The sequence below is a fragment of the Protopterus annectens genome, chromosome 6.part0, assembly GCF_019279795.1.
Source record: "Protopterus annectens isolate FY-2018-M chromosome 6.part0, PAN1.0, whole genome shotgun sequence".
Taxonomy (NCBI): Eukaryota; Metazoa; Chordata; order Ceratodontiformes; family Protopteridae; genus Protopterus; species Protopterus annectens.
The window spans coordinates 1,348,064,336-1,348,085,931 of NC_056737.1; the positions used below are offsets into that span (position 1 = coordinate 1,348,064,336).

At 39.4% G+C, this 21,596-nt stretch overlaps 1 protein-coding gene across 1 annotated transcript in view; it reads right to left on the reverse strand.

The window, feature by feature from the left end:
* Positions 1-21,596, reverse strand: part of ADCY5 (adenylate cyclase 5) — a 1,187,789-nt gene that overhangs the window by 301,483 nt on the left and 864,710 nt on the right. Inside the window, exon 12 of the mRNA XM_044073657.1 lies at positions 10,385-10,501. Within this exon, the coding sequence (XP_043929592.1) occupies positions 10,385-10,501 (117 nt within the window). The remainder of the gene's footprint in view (positions 1-10,384; positions 10,502-21,596) is intronic.

Below are 21,596 nucleotides of genomic sequence, written 5' to 3' on the forward strand. Positions count from 1 at the left end.
CAGTTACTAGAAAATGGAAATCAAAGTTTAGACTAACTGTATTTGAAGTACTGTATATTTGTTATTCACTTGCTAATAACTTTTCTGCATTCTTTCTTTCTTTCACTCTATATTCTCTCTATTTTCTATATGTAAAATATGCCAATAACTTTTTTTCTAAAATGTTTTTTTTTTATTTTATAACATAATAACGTTAACAGTATAGTAACAAGAAAAAAAACAAACTGTATCCAATGTCCATAATTAAAAAAGCAATATACATACAAGAACACTTAATATTTCTCTAACAGATTACACAATTTTGTCCAAGCAATTAGATGATGAGTTATGTTGTTAGTTCTTGCTTTTATAGTAGCAATCTCATTCTTACAAATGTATTTCACAAGGGGAATAAACTCAACATTAAAGAGAGGAGTAGATTGGGAATTTCCAATTTTTAGTAACAATTTTCCTTGTTATAGAGAGGATTGACCATAGTAAAAATGTTTGTTTTTTAGGAATGACTTCAGGAACAGGAACACTGAAAAGGATAAGGGAGCCAGAAATGATGCAGCTGTCATTCCATACAGCTTTAAAAAAATATTTAAAGTATAACCAAAATGGGGAAATTATTTTACAATTAACAACCATATGTAACCAGTCAGCATTAGGGTGTCCACATCTCCAGCATTTCATTTCATCTTTCTTGCACATTATTGCTAATCTGTGTGGGGTGAAAAAACATCTATGTAAAAATTTCCATGAGTACACACGCCAGAACAGGGAAGATGTGGATTCCTTCACCGACTGTAAACAATGTTTTTTATCTTTTTCTGAGAATATTTGTTTATTAACTTCACTTGAATAATTCCAAAAAGAAACATCTGTTTTGCTAAAATCATTTCTGAAAATTTTATAAATAACAGATATGTATGAAGTGTTCTTGGGTGAGCTATTGATAATTGTTGAGATAAAATCCTAGACTTTTAAGTTACTCTTACTACATGCCTCTAATGTGGGTATGAGCTTAGTATGTGCAAAATCCTTACAGGTTTGGATGTCCAGCCAATTGCAATTTTGCAAACTATATCTGCTGATCAAACAGTCTGCAGAACTTATTTTATTAGATGATAGAAATTGATTTCAATATAACAGGTCACCATTCTTACATTCTAACATTTTCTGAATATCAAAATATATCAAACATTAATTTGTGTAGGCAATAGGAAACAATTATTAATACAGTCTTAATTAATTGATTATAAAACATAAGCTTTTTTTTAAACAACAGCAATATTTAGTTTGTATGAGGTGTAAGAACAAGTTTTGACCTTTCACTTTGAATATATATTTTTAAAATTCATGTAAATATGTTTGTATGTATTTGAGTATATGGTTCAAGCAATGTCCTATTACTATTAAGAAGTAAGGTTTCATGTACTGATTTCCAATATGATGTATAAAAAGTATTATTCCAAAGCAACACTATGTTAATACATGCGGACTTTAAATAAAAATCAATATTTGGAAACCCTATACCTCCTTCATCCCTGCTTGTGGTGTGCCACAGAAGAGAAATTCTTGTTTTTGGGATACTAAAGGAAGTTGAGTAATAAGCTATTAATTTTCTGTTTAATTTTGACAGGTGGGGAAATTATTAGAGCTTGGCCATTGAATAAGATTTTTAGGTAACAGTATCATTCTGATTAAAGTTAGTCTGTCTTCAAATGTGGCCAATAACGTTTTCTACATTATCCCTACTACCTTAACCAAAACCTTCTTCACTACTTCATTCTGTATTATTAGCTAGAAACAACTGTACTACATCACATATTCCTTGTATTAATCGCCAGAAATTGACTACTTGCTTGTTATTGTAATTATTTTGCATAATCTTATTTAACTGTTCATGCTTGTTATATTTTCCTGTTGTCTGTGGAGCTTTTCTCCCTGGGCCTCAACTGAAAATGGGCTTATTATGGCCCAGTGGACTAGCCTGCTAAACAAGTGTGAATAAATAAATAATGTAATGGATATAAAAGAACTGGAAGTGGGATCTTTTGAAAAGGGAAGAAGCAAATTACATAGAAATAAATGGAAGTTGTGAGAAAGTACAGTTTTGTACCTACCATAAATGTAGATGTCCGATAGGTATGCATCTGCAGTCATCACATATGGGTTGTCCTGCCTCGGGCAGCCCTTCAGTCGGCTGGAGTCCAAAGTCTGGGTCCGGCGTTGGCTGATGTCGCACTTTCCCCGACGTCAGAGCGCCTGGGGTATAAAAGCATCAGCCGACGCCATCTTCCTCAGTTTTTCTTGCCCCAGATGCCAGGTGCCCTCTAAGGAAGGCTAAATTTGGAGAGATGCATTTAAAAATCTAAACATGCACAATAATATAAAAACAAATACACCATAATAGATCACCCCAGCTAGCTATAAGAGGGGTAAGTACCCAAGAAATACCACAGAGGGGAAGGAGGGAGGGTAAACCTGACTGCAGATGCATACCTATCGGACATCTACATTTATGGTAGGTACAAAACTGTACTATGTCCTTCAAGGATACATCTGCAGTCATCACATATGGGTAGAATACCATACCCAATCTGGGGGTGGAGGAAATATGTAAAGGATGGTGTAGCTAAAATGCCCTGCAGGACTGCCGTAGCAAAGCCTGCTCTGTATCTGGAATATAAAGGTAAATTGTAATGCTTGGCAAATGTATGCACGGAGCTCCATGTAGCAGCTTCTAAAATGTCCTTGGTAGCCACCCCTCTTAAGAAGGCTGTGGAGGTGGCTCTCGTGGAATGAGGTCTAACGTTAGCTGGCACAGTTTATCCATGAAAGGAGTAACAAAAACGAATGCAATTCCCTATCCATTTTGAAATTGCCTGTTTGGAAATTGCTTTTCCTTGTGTACCAGCAGCATATGCTACCAACAGCTGGTCAGTTTTTCTGTAACCTTTAGTTCTGTCCAAGTAGTAGCGCAACTGTCTGTGTATGTCCAGGGTGTGCAGAAGTTTCTCCCCTTTGTTTTGTGGATTTGGGAAGAAGGTAGGCAAGTGAATAGCTTGATTTAATGAAACCCTGGATACCACCTTTGGCATAAATGTAGGATTGGTTCTCAATGAAACTCTGTCCTGATGAAAAATAAGAAATGGCTGTACTGCCATAAGGGCCTGTAACTCAGATACTCTTCTTGCTGAGGTTATGGCCAGAAGGAAAGCAGTCTTCCAAGACAGGAACTGTAGTTCTGCAGATGCTGCTGGTTCAAAGGGAGGCAGTGTTAGTTTTTCCAACACCAAGTTAAGGTCCCAAGTAGGTAGAGGTGGTTTCCTTGGAGGATTGATGTTTTTGATTCCTCTTAGAAACTGTCTTAGGAGAGGATGAGAGAAGACAGGTGGATCAGTATTGTACTCTGCTGAAATTGCTGAAGCATGAATTTTAATGGAAGAGTAAGACAGACCATTGTGGAACATTTCTGCCAAGTATTCCAGGATATGTGCCATGTTCATCACTGTCACATCTAGGCCCTTTGTGGTGCTCCAAATGTGAAATCTTTTCCATTTTGCTGAATATGCCTTTCTTGTGGAAGGCCGGCGAGCTTCCATAATAATATCTTTCACTCTCTGGGATAGCTTGTCCTGAGGAGGAGTCAAGGTATTTTCCAGGCTGTTAGTTGCAAGGTTTTCAGGTTGGACTGCAGAGTTTTGTAATTGTGCTGTGTCAGTAGAAGTGGCCATAGAGGAAGAGGCCATGGTTTCGTGCGTGACAGGCTCTTTAACAGTGGGTACCAGTGCTGTCTTGGCCAGTCCGGAGCTATCAGAATCACTTTTGGCTGCTCTGTCCTGATCTTCACTAAAACCTTGGTCATTAATGGGAGAGGTGGAAATGCATACACTGTCAGAGTTCTCCAGCTGAAAGAGAGGGCGTCCACTTTCCATGCTTGTGGGTGGTATGTTCTTGAGCAGAATTTCTTCAGTTGATGATTGTGGGGGGAGGCAAAAAGATCTAAGTCCGGCCTCCCCCATGATTGTGTTATCTTTAGAAAGATGTCTGGGTGCAGCATCCATTCGTGTGCATCCATGATATTTCTGCTTAAGCTGTCCGCCAGTATATTGTCTTTCCCTGGCACAAACTGGGATTGTAGCTGTATATTGAGTTTCAAGGAAAGTTCCCATAGATTCATTGCCAGCCTGCAAAGAGGATAGGAATGGGTGCCTCCTTGCTTGTTTATGTACCACATAACCGTGGTGTTGTCTGTCCTTATTAGCAGATGGCCATGATGCAGAAAGGGTTTGAAGGTTTCGACTGCATGTATCACTGCCAGCATTTCCTTTTGGTTTATGTGCATGCGTAGCTCTTTTTGTGACCATAGACCTTGAATGCATCTGCCCTCCATGTGCACTCCCCATCCGTGGTCTGAAGCGTCTGTTGTAATGGTTTTGCTGGCTATTGGTTTGCTGAAAGGCAGACCCCTGTTTGACTGGCTTGCTTGAGCCCACCACAGAAATTCCTTTTGAAGGCATGGAATGAGTGGTATCAAAGTTTCCAGGCTGTGACTGTGCTGAGTCCATAAACTCCTTAGGTACCATTGTAGTTTCCTCATATGTAGTATTCTTGCGGAATCAGAAGGATGCAAGAAGCCATGTAACCCAGGGCCTGCAGGATTTTCCTTGCAGTCAGCTGGGTTTGTCTTGTCAGATTTTTGAAGTAATCTGGTAGTTGATTTTGTTTTTCTTCTGTGAGGAAGGCCATTTGGGTGGTTGTATCTAGATCTGCACCCAGAAAGGTTGTTCTTTGGGATGGAACAAGTCTTGATTTGTGAAAGTTGACTGTATATCCCAAGGCCTGAAGTAGGTGGATGGCATAATTCAAGTGTTTTACCAAAGTTTGTTGGCTGTCCGCTTGTATAAGGCAGTTGTCCAGATATGGGTATATTTGAATCCCCTGAAGTCTGCAGTGTGCAATTACTGATGCCAGGCATTTCGTGAATACTCTGGGCGCAGTAGATAAGCCAAAGGGCAATGCTGAGAATTGGTAATGCTCTGACCCTGCAAGAAATCTGAGGTGTCTTCTGCAACTTTGTCTGATAGGGACATGCAGGTATGCCTCCTTGAGGTCTAGAGTTACCAGCCAAGACCCCTTGCCCAGCATGGGAAGGAGCTGCTGTAGAGTCAGCATTTTGAACTTTGGCACAATGAGATAAATATTCAGTGCGGACAAGTCGAGAACAGGCCTCCATTGTTTTTCTTTTCTTGGAACAAGGAATAGTCTGGAATAAAATCCTTGGCCTTATTCTGAGAGAGGAACCTTTTCTATAGCTTTCATTTGCATTAAGCTGGAAATTTGTTTCAAAGCCTCTGCCCTTTGATTCGGTGGCAGGTCTGGCATGCCCTTTCTTTTTGGTAATGTGTGGAAATGAAACCTGTATCCTTTGTCTATTATTTGCAGTGTCCATTTGTCCCTTGTAATACTGTGCCAATTTTCTGAGAATAAAGAAAGCTTTCCGCCCAAAGGTGCTTCCAATTGAGCCCTGGTTGGCGGTGTCAAAGTAAAGTCATTGAGCCTGACCTTGTGCAGCAGTTGAAGGTCCTGCATTACCTCTCTGGTTGGGAGGCTGCCATTGACGTCCTCTGTAGGAGCCTCTAGCTTGCCCTCTACCTCTGGCACGCCTGTTCTTGCCTCTCTGAAACCTGTCTGGAAAGGACCAATTCTTGGAAGGCCAATTCCTGCTGAATCTTGGTGGTTGTACTTGGAGAAAATCTTTGACTGTTTGTACGGATTTTGCCTTTTCTTCAAATTTCTTTAGGACCTCCCGAGCCGTGGAGCCAAATAACTTTTGCTTTTCCAGAGGAGCATCCAGCAGCTTTGCTTTAACATGGTCTGGCAGAGATTGTTCCTTCAGCCAAGCATGCCTACATATGACTGCGCCAGTCATAGCTGACCTACATGAAGCTTCCAATGCATCATAACCACAGTGCAAGAAATGGTTGCTAACCTGTTGTGAGTTATGTACCAGATCCTGAAGTGACTTGCGGTCTAGGGGGTCAGGTGAAGACAGTTTTTTATGCAATTCATCTAACAAATACTCTTGGTACTGTATCATATGAAATTGACAATTTAATGCCCTCATAGAAAGAGTAGCAGAAGTATACACTTTTTTACCCCATCTCTCTAAAGCTCTGGACTCCCTTTCAGAGGGGAGAGGATTTTTAGCAATGGCAGCTGCAACCCCTTTAGGGCCCTGGGAAATAGTTTCTGGATCAGCAGAGTGGGCCTTGTAAAGGTAAAGATGTGAGTCCGGGACCCTGTAGTACCTATCGGGTTTGGCAGGAGCCGGAGGGAGAGAATCAGGGGTAGTGCTAGAGTCAGAGTACACATCATCAATGACATTCAAAACAGGAGGAATAGCTAAAGGTCTATGCTGAGGCAAATGTAAAAAGGTCCTTAATCTTTTCCTGGAATCAGAGAATTCCTGGCCCTGCCATTGGAAAAGCTCTCTCATGGTGTGTAGTGTCTCCCCAAAGGAAAACTCTTCAGGAGGGGAGGCCGAGGGAATAGATTCCTCTGCATCAGAATCCTCGTAGGCCGAAAAAGCCTCCTCCTGGTGGTCCGAGAGAGTAGAGCCATCAGAGGCCTCATCTGAGGAGTGGGGATCAGAGGGCTCAACCCTGGGCCTTTTGTCTGGAGGAGGTTGAGAGCCCCTGTCCGGATGAGGTTGAGAGCCCCTAATTAAGGAGATAAGATCCTCTGCTAAGCTTAGAATCTGTGAACCAGTAGAGGGTCCCTGAGGGATAACCTTGGGAGGCAAAACTTTTGAGAGTTTAGCATCTTTAGCCCTGGAGAATGCCTTAATGGACATGGATGCAGGAGGCCTGGCTGCACCACGTGCTGGTGTAGATTTGTCTAAAGGAATGGTGTCGGAAGGTTCCAGGACACCAATTTCTGTTGGAAATTCAATAACCGACTCAGCCGGGGCCTTCGGGACCGAGGTAGTCGGTTGAGCGGTTTCGGTAATTGGAAGTACCAAGGACTCGGTTTCAGCCGAGACCGAGACACTCGCGGTAGGCCTGGCCGTGGTTTCAGCCGAAACCGCGGCCCGCGTGTGTCGGTCCTTGTCCTTCCGTTTCTTAACTAAATGAGAAGTCGGAGTCTCCGACGGCATCTTATACGAAAAACTAGCCCCAAATAATTCCTCTGCAAACTCCGCCCGACGTCTAAGAGTGCGTCGGTTGAAGGAAGCACAGGCTGAACAGGCCGAGACGTCGTGGTCTGGGCCTAGGCAGGGGAGGCAGTAAGAGTGGAAATCCTTATGAGGTATTTGTTTCCCACAAGTTAAACAATTATTAACTTTATCTGACATCGGCTGAGGCAAGAAAGAGCCCCCGACGGGGTACTTAGCTTTTTGAAGTCTTCGGTAGCTGAATTACAGGAGCTGGCCGACCGGCACTTGCAAACTGCTTCTGCTTCGGGCACCACGCGGCAAGAAAGATGGAGGAAGATGGCGTCGGCTGATGCTTTTATACCCTAGGCGCTCTGACGTCGGGGAAAGTGCGACATCAGCCGACGCCGGACCCAGACTTTGGAATCCAGCCGACCGAAGGGCTGCCCGAGGCAGGACACCCATATGTGATGACTGCAGATGCATCCTTGAAGGACATCAATACATGCAGAATAATGTTCTGGAGAAGAGTGAGGTTTAAGTGAAGGTAGGAATTGAGCAATCTGTGTAATGTTGGACTGATGATAGTTATAAAAAAATCATGTGATGTATAATATATGCAACTGGAAACATGTTAGTATGGTTTGTTTTCTATTTATGTATGTTTGCCTATATTTTAAGTGATAATTTAATTTGTTTGTGTCTTTCGGCTTTTCCTGGTTAGGGGTCGCCACAGCGGAACTCCGGTCCACTAATGATTGGCAGTAGAGTTTGATGAACGCCGAGGTGCCAGCTCCACATTCAACCTTCAACAAAGGCACGTCCATTTACGCATGTCTTTCGAACGTCCACCCAACCACGGGGAGGACATGCAGACTCCACGCAGAAGGCACTCCCTGCACTCCAGCCGAGAATCGAACGGGAGAACCTCTTGCTGTGAGGCAACAACGCTACCGCTGCCCCACCACGGATATCTTTCAAAGATTCCAGTTACCAATCCATAATTAAGAGATTAGTTCTAGTTGTTCTATAAGCACTAAATGACTTTATACATACATAAGAATAAGATGCACTTAAATGGTTATAGTTAACTACGGTTAAAACTATATCTGCAGCCTAAGCTCAGAGCTGGATCTCATATGTTTAAATCATAAGGAGGGAGACAGAAAAAACAGTACCTGCTAGGTCTTTATCAGAGTAGCAAGACAATTACTTAATTTGACATTACAATGTTCTGCTGTATAAAGACAATGTCAAAATTCCAAGTCGGTCATGAGTGTTGCAACTTTTTTCATGTTGCAGTTTATATCTCTGCATACATTTGCTGGAGGGATGAAAACATGATCAAGTCAAAAACACTGCCTAATCCTCTCTGTCCAAATGAATACTGCTCTGAAGGGAGATAGGAACTTCTCTAAACCATCTGAAAAGGAAGGCAAGTCACAGGGAGTGATCACTGAAAAGCATTTAAGCAAAAGTTGTATGTTAAAGCAACGTTTCAGTTCCAGATGAAAGCCTTGAATTCTCTGCAAGATCCAGCAATCAATTTTTTTTAACATCTGAGTTGATACAAGGAAAAGGGATCACAATACCCTTTGAAAAGATAATTTTAAATGCCTTTACTTAATTGGCACAAATATATTGTGCTACTAGAATAACCAAGTTAATTCAAGACAATGGACCAGACTCCATTAGATGAACATTTCCAAGTCCCCTCAGAAAAAAGAAAAAAATTCTAATTTCATGAAAAATAGACAGCTAATATCATTTCCACTTAGCAGATATGGTCAAGAGAAAGACAGGCAGAGACAAAAAGAATGAATATGCAGAGTTTATATGATACAATTATTTTTATAAAATAGCAATGGCTGTCATCTTACTTCACACATTTCTCATCATAATAGGATGGAATAAGTACACCAGTAGGTGGTAGTCTTCTCAAACAAATCAAAATCTACTAATGCTACAGATAACACAGCTTATGATTTTGCCACTTTTTTCATCCCTTCCTTTACAGCATTCTTCACAGTTAATGGTACAAGCTGCAACCTCACACACAAAGATACACACCCCACAGGTTTTTTTTTAAAGCACTTCCAGCATCCCAAGGAAAGAATATGTTATTTCTTCATTCTAGCCAAATTAACATTTATTTTTAACATCTTAAGCATTTATACAGTGGCTAGTTATGATAATGAAAACAGGGAATATGATCTTTTTCAAAGTCTAACTGCACTTTTTAAAGGCTATCTGCCAAATCAGTTGCTGAACAAATTTTAAAGTTTCTGTTTGTAGAACACTGTCAGCAATAATTAGGAACAAGACATAAAGTGTAGGCATTAACAGTCAAGGACAACAAAACTGGCTTTACTGTATTTTTGAAGTTGCCTTTGATACTTGCCAAAGCTACTTGGAACCTTTCAGAGATGCAAGTGCTTAAAATAAATACCAAAATATTGTTCCTTCAGCTGACAGCTAGAGACAATAATGACCTTGGAGTGATTATCACTACCAAAGGGAAATGCAGATTTTGAAGACTGTATATATTTCATTACTGCCATGTGTTCAGTGAAAGATATATGGTTAATATAGAATGCGTTCAATAAAACAGCCAGGCACATTAAGATGAAAACCAAAGTTGTTTCTAGTAATATTTGAATGAATGTAGATTTTATGTTATAGTGGTTTACAATCAAAATGTCGAGGTGGCTTACCACGACAGTGAGAAAGACGGCAGAGAGGCAAATCTGTAAACACAATTCCTGTCAACTTTGAAACATCGATATGCAGGCTTTTTCACAGTTTTGGGGCATCTGCGTTTTGAAGTGCATCGCACTAAAGTGGGGATTGGGAAAATTACCTTTTTCCTCACTGTAGTGCGATCTTGGAGTCAAATTATATAAGTAGCAGGGGATGTTGGGGGTGCAAAGGGGCTTGCAAAATGGTAGGAAATTTTCTGCCTTGTATCGGATGTTTTTTTTCCGGATGGTAAGCAGTCGAATGTCAATTCTTTTCTCAGAAAGAATTGACATTCTAAGCAATCAGTGTGATGCTTTTTCGTTGTTCTAGGTAGGGGATGTGAATAGTCGAGGTAAGTCACCTCGACATTTTGATAATAAACCTGTTCTAGCAGTACGTAACATTATTCATGTAAACATAATGTTCTTATAGCAACTTAGCATTACTAGAATACAAGAGAAGCAGTAGTAAGGATAAAAAAAAAGTGAAATGTTTACATACCATGTTTATAAATGCTGAAAGAAACACCAGTACAATAGTGAAGACCCCGACTAAAGTACTAATAGCCTTGGACTGTACAATCTCTCGAGAGATCATTTGTAATGGGGTTGGACACAGCTGTAAAGCAAGCAAATGCATTAACTATGGCATAAAAAAAAAAAAAAAAAAACAGTATAGGCAGTAGTAAATGAAAGAACACATTTAGAATATGTTGTTGCAAAATAAGCAACTACAACTAACTAAATTTTTCAGGGCTATGGCTGCTATTTTGAAAAACAGAACAGACAGAAGATTACTCCCTGTACAAGCAAGTCTTACTTACAACTACCATTTAAAACAAATACCCCAGCTACTGTTAAGACTCTGAAACTGGCAAAAAGTACCCCATAACTTCTACAGTGGGTCACTGTAACTTCTGTTTTACAAATCTACATGCAAGAGACTTGTCAGCATTTAACCAACAATTTGGAACAAATTTCCTAAATAGTCAGACTACTCAGTCAACTTTTATATGATCAAAAATGCACAAAAAAAAACACATTCTACTGCAAAAGAACAACAATCCATCTTGCATTTTTTGCCTGATCCCCAGGATGATCATAAAGAGGCCTTCATCTCTATATGACATAGGATGTAGCAACAGTAATCATATTTAGTAAGTTCATTTGTCTAAGCCTACTACTAAAAGGATCTAGAACTGGAGTATAACATTTCTTATCAGATAAAATGAAACACTCTGGAAAGCATTACATGGATTCCACAACATCCTTTTATTTATAAACTTGAAATAGGTATTAGTCTAAATGCATCCAAATAGTCCAAGATTGCCTATCCAACACTCTATTGGGTTAAAGTTGATGCATCCAAATTCTCCGATTCCCCTCCCTAAAAAGGTGTTCCATAAGGCTCCATCCATCTTCCTCTGCTATTCTCAATCTTTATCAGCAAACTTGCTAATAATCTGCTCATCTTCCAAATATATCAGAAGATGCCAATAACATGTTAATATTCAGAGCTAGCCTTTCACATACCTCCCTGTAATGCCATCTTAAGCAAAACATCCTTGTTCTCTCTCTCCCCAAATGTATTAACAATATAATTCCTCTTGTGATCTCTTCCAAAAAATTATTCAGGACTCACCAAAAGCTTTCTAAATTCCCTAACTTCAGAAAAAAAACATCCTCTTTCAAATACCTAGCATATGGCTTGCACAAACACTGAACTTTCATACACATCTAGGGAAAAAAAAAAGAACACAATCAACTCCCTCCTTTTCTAGGCTCATAAAATCTCACATTTTCATAGGTAGGTACTAGGCTATTGGCCCAAGGGCCTATGTACGCCTAGCCAACAAGGTTCCCTGGCTTACACCACCCAAGAAAGTTATTTTCCTGTGCCACTGTCGAGCAGAGACACAGAAGTGATCCCCAGGGTGAATTTCCTATTTCCCATCCACTCATCAAGATTTTTCTTGAAGAGTGCTAATGAAGAACTTTGCTTGACATAGATGGGTGGCCTATTCCAGAGTATGGGAAGTCTCTGGGACAGGAATCTATCCCTCCAGCATGTCCTGTTTATTGTGGTGACAAGGTTTAGGTCTCTAGAGCGTGTAGCTCGGAGGGATTGGGATTTCTTTAGGTGTAGCATGTCCAACAGCTCTGGGTTTGAAATAGCTTTATATGTTAGGCAGAGATCACCTCGGAGTAGGCGATATGCTACGGAGTAAAGCTGGAGTTTTTTGAGATGGTCAGTGTAGGGCATTTGTTTGAGGCCAGTAATTCTCTTTGTGAGGTACTTCTGTGGCCTTTCCAGCTGCTGCAGATGTCTTGTGAGGTACCTTCCAAAAGGGTCATTGTACTCTATAATGGGTCTAATGAGTGTCGAGTAGAGGGGAACAATGATCTCTTTTTGCCTGGATGAGAACCCTTTTATGATGAGGTGTGCCACACAGAAGGACTTCCTAACTACTGTGGCAATGTGACTATCAAAGGAGAGACTACTGTCCACCTGGGTCCCAAGGTCTCTTATCACACTTTCGGTGTTAACTAAATTGCTGCCTATGTGGTAGTTCAAGGGTACAGAGTTTTTACCAAAGGGGATGACACTGCACTTTTTGGCATTGAGCTTGATGCCATGGCTCTGATACCAGGCATCTGTCTCAGCGATGCCCTTCCGTAGGATGTCCACATCATTTGGGGACTTGACTATGGCTCCTAGTTTGCAGTCATCTGCGACTTTCCCTTGTTGCAGAGATCTGCCACAGGGAACAGAATTCTACTTGCATGGTTGGAATATTGTCTTACTTTAATAGTTGCTGCATCTAACAGTAACAAGAATATCTTGCAAACATTTCCAATTACTTCTTATACGAGCTTCACTGCTAAAAAATCAGTAAAGCAAAATGGCTACCTGTTAAGAAATGGCTATCTATTAAGTGAAGAGAGATCTTTTACTTTGTTTCTGTCTTGTTTAAGCCACCTACTACACACAGATGTATTCCTAACAGCTAAACCAGCTTTGAAAACCCTATTCTATAACCTTAGAGGCAAATCACATTTAGGCATAAAACACCAGAACTAAAATATTATGCAAAAAGCACATCTTTTTTTTTTCTTGGCATCAAACTATGGCAGTTCCTCCTGATTCTCACTTCTGACCCCTAAATGAAAGCTCATCTTGTCAAGCAAGCTAATTACGAGTGCCTCTCTTAAGCTACATCCACTAACTTCCATTATAAATTTTTCTCTTTCCTCCCTCAAACTGCACTCGCTCCTCCAGTTTATAGTTGATAAACTATTACAATCTGATCCCCTTCACCAGAGGAGTAGCTAGGCCATTTGGAGCCCATGGCAAGATCCTCATTTGACACCCCCCACCCAAATTCAATGAAAGTTCTTCCTGCCATGTAAAGAAAAATTTGTGGTATTCTTATTCTGTACTGTTTAACAAGTCAGTGTAAAAACATAAATCAAACCTCAGATAAAAACTACAAACCAGGAAATACACACAAAAGCTTGGCTCCTCAAACTCGCTGCTGAAATACACCAATCAGAAATGCAAAAAGTCCATAAAAACATAAATTTAATAATATACAAGTGCTTTTGTTTTGTGGACTTACAAAACTTCCTACCCATCTATCTGAGGAAGTTTAAGTCCACAAAATGAAAGCACTTACATATTATTACATTTACAGTTTTTATGGACTTTTGCATTTTTGACTGGTGTATTTCAGTAGCGAGTTTGAGGAGCCAAGCTTTTCAGTGTACAAACAAAATGAACCCCAGAAATAACCAATGCAAATGGAAAATAACTGACATACAGTATTGACTGAAAGTCCATTAATTAATAGATAAAATAGCCTTGATGAATTAATAACATGTCTATCCACTCCATAAAAAGGCCAACAAAGTCTCGATCTGCCACGTACAGCAACAACAAATACACAATAACCAGTACTGGCAGCAATGATAGGAGGATAATCTGCAAACCTTTGCCTGTATGCCATGCATTCATTACAAATCAGACTCTTCTCATCAGAATCAGGGACAAATTCCTAAATTAGTCAAGGACACTTCAGCAGTACTGTAACTTGAGTCCTTAACACAATAAGAGAATGCAAATTAGTTTACATATTTCCTGAAGTAAAGAAGTGCATTACAATTTTTAATTATTGTCATTATTTATTAAGTGCAATTCACGGCCTATTTCATCAGAAAATGTAATTTGGTTGTATGCAAAGACAAACTGTATTTATGCATTAAATTTTAATTTGACTCACCAGTCTGCCACCAGTCCTGTCCACCACACAACTGATATCCAGATTCTGGTCTGGATTTACTTATAGGTAAACAAATGCAGAAATAATAATCTTACAGGGACGATTCATGGACACTTAAAATATTGGTATTGTGTTAATATAAACCATTGTCAGAATAACAGAATGTGAATTACTTTATATTTTTCTGAAGTAAAGAAAAAGTTTATATTTTAATTCTTAATATATACTGACAATGATTAGGAAAAAGTGCAATTCTTCCCCACCTGTTTCTCCAAAAGGTTAATAGTCTAAAGAAGCCATTAAGTTAAACTACAACACTGGTTGCCTTGCATTTTAATTTGATACATCCATAAGTCCAGTCGCCCCATCATACATCTCAACTGTCAAATATCCAGATTTTAGCCTCATTTTTTTGGTTGTTTCTCATAATAGTTTTTTTTTTCACAAAGCCCCGGTGACTGACGTCAATGACAGCCTTGTCCTATCTTTGAGAAAATGCATGCTAACACAAAACCCGTTAATTGTAACAGACTGCAGATTTCTGACATACAGACATATGTTTGACTTTCAGACTTCACACCCTTCAGAAAATGCAGTCTAAACACAAATCAAGTTATTCTAGCAACCTTCTACATTAAAAAAAAAACAATATATTTTTTAAAATCTGTCCCTATTTTTTTGGCCTTTGTCCAAATTCAACCACCACCATTGTGGAGACAGTCAGTCACTAACAATGGCATACATTTCACTTCAAGTTTCAGACGTCAGTCACATCCTTCAGAAAATGCATGCCAACACAAATCATATCTAAACTTATAAAAGTGATATTTCAAATCTGTCCCTTATTTTTTGGCGTTTCCCCATTCATTCCCACCACCATTATTACAAAAACAGTCAACAGATAATGAAGACACACATTTCAGTTTCAGAAACATCAATCACATGGTCCTTCAGAAAATGCATGTCAACATAATGCCTAAGTTTAAAGCAATATTTAAAATCTGCCTCTATTTTTTTTTTTATTTTTTTTCCTCAATAGATGATGCAAGATAAGACTTCATAACATCACATTCAAAAAAATGCATGCTAACACAAATCATGTTAGTCCAGCTGCTTTCTATGTTTATAAAAGAGAAATATTTAAAAAATTAAAATGTGTCCCTAACATGGTAAATAATATATGATAAACTGATGATAACTGGGCAGTCGCGGTGGTGCCTCACAGCAAGAGGTTCTCCGGTTCGATCCTCGGCTGGGGTGCCTTCTGTGCGGAGTCTGCATTTCCTCCCTGTCATCATGTGGGTTTCCTCTGGGTGCTCCGGTTTCCTCCCACATCCCAAAGATATGCTGTAGGTGGACTGGACACACTAAATTGGCCCTAGGCATGAGTGTGTGCATGGGTGTGCCTTCTGTGGAAGGTTGGGCGCTGGGCTGGCAACTCGACACTGTAAAACTCCACTGCCAATCATGAGCTGACAGTTGATCCACTGTGGCGAACCCTAAACCGGGAAAAGCCAGAAGAAGAAGAAACTGATGATGACTGAGCCTCACCCTCTTTTACAGCAAGCAAAAGCAGTAAGGAGGAATGGAAAAGCACTAATGCAACCATCATGTACTGAAATGGATGTGGACTCATAGCTGAATGATGGTCTCTTGTTTGGAAGTGAAACTGGAACGGGACGGCAGATGAAAAGCAGTATAAACTACAAATGAAGACAGCAACTAGACAAACCAAAACTTTTATTTATTCATTTTTATCCTAGAGCACGCACAGTAAGTGATTTACTTAAAAAACATAATAATAATAATAATATAAAATAGACCAAGAACAAATCACCTGGCCTTGGTTCACTGTTGGCGCCAAAGTCAAAGCCATGTAATTGACTTTGCTGCACTGCTCTTCCACTTGGGTAGCCAATTGCAGATCTTTGGGGTGGTGACCACACAATCAAGCATGACAATGTAAATGGAGCATTGTAAACATTGTATACATAATGCAGAGCCATAACCAGCTTTTCCAGCACCCAGTGCAGCTCTTCCACAACTCAAAATTGAGAATCAAAAGCAAAAAGCAAAAAAAGGTCATTGGCTCTTTACACTGTAGCAAGTGACTAGTTAGAAATGTAACAAGTGGCTTGCTACAGTCTACATAAACTACAGGGAGCACTGAAACATTTCAGTTCTGACCTCAAATTCAATATCAGCATTCAAAAATGAATGATGGTACTGCCTTTATCAAGCTTGTATCACTGACGTGCTTCAGACCTGACTGCAAATGCAGTACCAGAATTAATTTCTGAATACTGGTACTGTACAACTGCACAATCAGTCTCTGCCGATTGCACCCCCTGACACCTTGCACTCAGTGCAGCTACTCTTCTGTTACTATGGAAATGACAACAAATCTGTTCACATCTATTACTTTGATCTTGGGCTGAACCTGAAGTTTATATACTGTAATTAGTGTTCTGCCCCAGTCACAAATTTAAATCAATATATAAATAAGGAACTTACATGAGTGAGTTAAGTGCCCACTTAATGCTACACAACTGCCAGCTAAACTTAAATCATGGTTTCAAAATACAGAGGAAAAAGAATGAGTAACTGGTGAGTTACATTTACTAAGAAATTTATTTTATTTGATTTTACATTTTACTGTGAAAGTCCGAGTGGGCAAGCTGTCCATTTTCAGTGGAGGCCCAGGGAGAAAAGCTCCATTTTTTTTAACAGTATAAAAATTATAAGAAAAACAGGAAGGAAGATATTATAGTACAAAAATAGCACACGTACTACATGCCAGTATTTACATAAATTACGCATTGTTGTAATACACAAAACCATTGTTTACATTAGTTCAAGTTAAAGAGTGTGACATAATGCAGTAATAGGTTCATAGGTTCATACTAGGCTATCTGCCCTAGGGCATTTATAAGCCTAGCCAGAATGTGTTTGGCTTTCACCACCCATTTTAAATTTATTTTGCTATGCCCTTTGTCGAATTTAGTATACTGAGCCTCTGTCTAACAGTGACACAGATTGATACCCGGGGTAAACCTACGATCTCCCATCCACTCACCAAGATTCCTCTTGAAGAGAGTCAATGAGGGACTCTGCCTAACCTGGACTGGGATTTTTTTCCAGAGTGAAGGGAGCCTCTGGGTTATGAATCTGTCCCTCCAGCATGTCCTATTTATTTCAGTGCTGAGGTTCAAGTCTCGAGCGCGTAGCTCGATGGGATTTGGATTTTCTGAGGTGCAGCATGTCCATTAATTCCGGGTTGGACATGGCTTTATACGTCAGGCACAGATTGCCTCTGAACAGGCGGTATGCCACTTAGTAGAGCTGGAGTTTCTTTAACCGGGCAGCATATGGCATCTGTTTGAGCCCTTTGATCCTCTTGGTGAGGTACTTTTGGGGTCTTTCCAGTTGCTGCAGGTGTCTGGTAAGGTACATCCCAAAAGGGGCATTGTACTCAATTATGGGCTTGATGAGGGATAAGTAAAGAGGCACGATGACCTCCCCTGATCTAGATGTGAATCCCTTCAATATTAGGTGGGCTATATAAAATGTTTTTCTAACCACTTTGGCCACGTGGATGTCAAATGAGAGATTGCTATCAACTTGGGTCCCCAGGTCCCTAATTACTTCTTCTGTACTTAATGGATTACCACCTATGTGGTAATTTGTGGGCACTTTGTTTTTGCCAAAGGGGATGACTATACACTTTTTGGCACTTAGCTTGAGGCCAGATAATTCCAAAGGTTAAATTGGAGGTAGTTAGAAGGATTACATAATACATTGATCGCAGTTCCAGTGGTTACATTAGTGATAGATATGTACAGTTTATTAAGATATAATCAAATAGACCAATGACATTGTAAGTACAGTTTATTAAGAGTGATAGACGAATGACATTGTTTACATTTTTGGGATAAAGAAAGACAAAGACTATTTAAGGAATAGAATGATTTGTATATGTTATGTGAGTAGTTTAGTCTGGGTCTGAACAGGTGCATATCCATGAGCTAGTGAAGTGAGATTTGAGAAGGTATTTAAAGTTGGCTTTGTTAGTTTGAGTTCCGATGTTAAGTGGTATGGTTTTCCAGATATTTGCAATGTAGTTGGAGTACAGGGCGTCTCCTGAGCTATTTTTACTTCTAGAAACATCCATTAGAGATTTGTTGCTGGATCATTGTAAGGGTTTGCTTAGGTACTTGGTTTAAAAGACCTTGTACGGCTGTTTTTTTTTTCAGGTTGGAAAATATTTGATGGGCTATAGTAAGTTGGATAAGAGTGAGCAGGTTGGGTAGTTCTAGCCAAGATAGTTGTTTAAGGGCCAGGCAGTGATGAGAACTAAAGGCCGAGTCAGTAGCATACTTTGCTACTTTGTTGTAGCAAGTGCCTACTTTAGGAAGATCAGATTTGTTGAGATTAGTGAGTATAGGGGATGCATAGACAAGTGTGGAGACTAGGTGGGTTCTGGCAATAATGATTTTGGTATTGTTGGAAAGATATTTTCTGCATCTGTACAGAGTACCAAGTTTTTTGTAAACTTTTTTTTTTATCTATTATAACATCAAGAAGTTTGGTATGGAGAATGCTGTAATAAGGACACTGTTGCTAAAAGTTATTTTGAATGGTGGGATTGGATCTGGGGCTTTGATGAGATGGAATAGCATTAGCTTGGTTTTGTTTCGATTAAGTATGAGTTGCGCATCTGATAGCCATGTTTCAACTACTGTGAAGGATTCTTGTGCTATTTTGGAAGTTCTGTTATTGTTGGGGCAGAGCAGATTAGGGCTGAAACATCTAGGTACTGGACCAGTGCAGCATGTAGGGTGGCAGTATGAAGGTTGTTGCTGACTAGATTGAAGAGAAGGAGACCAAGGATGGAGCCTTGTGGCACACCTAGAATAATGGGTAAAAGAGTGGATGGTTAATTGTGCCATTGTACAGCTCATCTGTGATCAGATAAATAGCCCTGGAACCATGTAAGAAGAGTGGAGTAGCAAGAGTTTATTATGAGAGACAGTATCAAAAGCGTTTGAGAGGTCAAGAAAGATAGAAGATACAAGTTGCCGTCATTCTGGTGCTGGTTAATTGTGTTAGAGAAACTAATAAGGGTTGTGGGAGTCCTGTGATAAGGGCAAAATATGTGCTGGGTATTTGATAGAAATTTGTTAGATAAGAGGTGGTGTAGGATTTGAGTATGTATGCACCCTGCAAGGTTTTGTGATGACGGTGATAAGACAGCAACAGGCCAGTAAATTACTAAACGAACAACATCTGACATCCAAGAAAGCTACCAAAAAAAAATATATATCACATATCAAGCAAATGGCACAAAATATTTTTGAAAATATTTCTTAAAAAGAAGTAATGTGTTAATTTTACTGGGAAAAGTATGAGATAAATAAGTGATCAAATTTAAGAGGATAAATAAATGAATATGAAGTGATATGTAGGTGACATATCTGAACTAACAGTTCCCAGTCATGTCCTATAGTGCTTATAAACTGCGTAGATAGAACATGTTGGTGAGAGACTTATTCAAGCTCATGCAACTATCATCTAGGCTGTGTGCAGCTTCCTTTCTCCTTTCTCACTTGTTTTGTTTCTTTTTAGCTTGCTACTACTCCTTTTACACTTGCAAGATACAACATCATGTACCACCACCCTGTCAGGAAAGTAACTCTTTTTCATCTTAGACATAAGATGCCATAAATGAATAGGGTTCCTATTAGAATGCCGAAAATGCATTTTGTCAAATGCGTTTTCATCAACACCTAAAGAGCGAACAGGCAAAACAGCGAAGCAGCTGATAAGCAAATTCTTTCCCTGGGAAAGAATTTGCTTGACCACTTTGTTGCTTTAACCGTGTTCTGCACTGTAGTGTGGTCTCAGGGATTGCCTTGTCTGGTATAGCTCCTGAGCGTGAATGTGCAACAGTTACTGACCTTAGGGTTAGGGTGCGGGTTAAGGTAAGTGCATATGTATGAGGGTTTGCTTTTTAGACAAAAAGTTGGGGTAGCCATGGGTTCCCCTATGGGTTCGAGTTTCGCCAACCTGGTTTTAGCATTTTGGGAAAAGGAATATCTACTTAATAGTGTATGGATGAACCAAATCCTTTGTTACAAAAGGTTTTTGGATGACATATTCATCATTATTGAGGGGGATGAATACTATGCAAACCAGTTGGTAGACTACCTTAGTTCAACCACACACTTTTTGAAGTTCACTAAAAATTTTCAGTACAGTACAATTAATTTCCTCGATGTGTGTTTATCAAAAGATCTAGACAAATATACAGCGAAGATTCACAGGAAAGAGACTCACTGTAATAGTTACCTACATTTTACGAGCATGCACCCCCAACACCAAAAGAAATCAGTTGTCAAAGGACAACTAGTCAGGGCTGCTAGAATGGTAACAAGTGAAGAGGATTTTCATGAAGAATGTAACTTGTTGCATGAGATGTTCATAAATAGAGGCTACCCTGACTCATTTCTAAAAAGTATTTTTAAGGAGGTTATTGAAAAAAGAAATAGGGGCATTTATGCACCTATTTTGAATGGTCAAGTTAAAACTAACATCACCTTAGTGTATAATGGTAACTTTGACCAAACTCCATCACCACTTACAATGGTTTTAACACAAGAATCTGACGACAGGGAGGGCAAAACTGAAGAAAATTTCAATACTGCATTCACTTTCACATATTGCATTGAAGCACCAAACATAGGCAATATAGTTAGAAAGTACTGGCGGTCTCTATCATTAGACAAAGATTTAATAAACATCCTTGCTCACGGTCCAATTATTTCATATAGAAGGGGTTACAACTTGAAAAAATTATTGGAAACAAAAAGTAAAACCAAACTACCCAAAAGAGGTACAGCAAAATGTGGGAGTTGCAAATATTGTGCATATATAAACATTTCAGATAGGTTTAACATCAGAAATGAAACTTTTCAAGTTAATACACTGAGTAATTGTAATTCCAAAGGAGTCGTCTACCTGGCCCAGTGCACAGAATGTTTTTCATTCTATGTGGGCAAAACTGACAGACGACTCCGTGACAGGATTTATGAGCACTGTTATGCAATTGCCAAAAACAAGGATGACAATGCCCTAGCTAGGCATTGTACAAAGTATTCAGATCACAAATTCAAATTTTTGGTAATTGACCAAACCGGAAAAAAATTTATTGAGGAAGGGTTGGTGAACGACATTATGCTAAAATTAGATTTAGAAAGGAGAGAATTGAAATGGCAAGTTAGGTTAATGGCATGCACCCCCCCAGGCCTGAATGAAAGTTGTTCAATTTCATGTCTTTTAAAAATCAAGAACCTACTTAGATAGAATCAAGTAGTATAATATATAATGAATAGGGACTAGTCAGGTTAAAAATTAGAACAATGTACTATTTTTTAA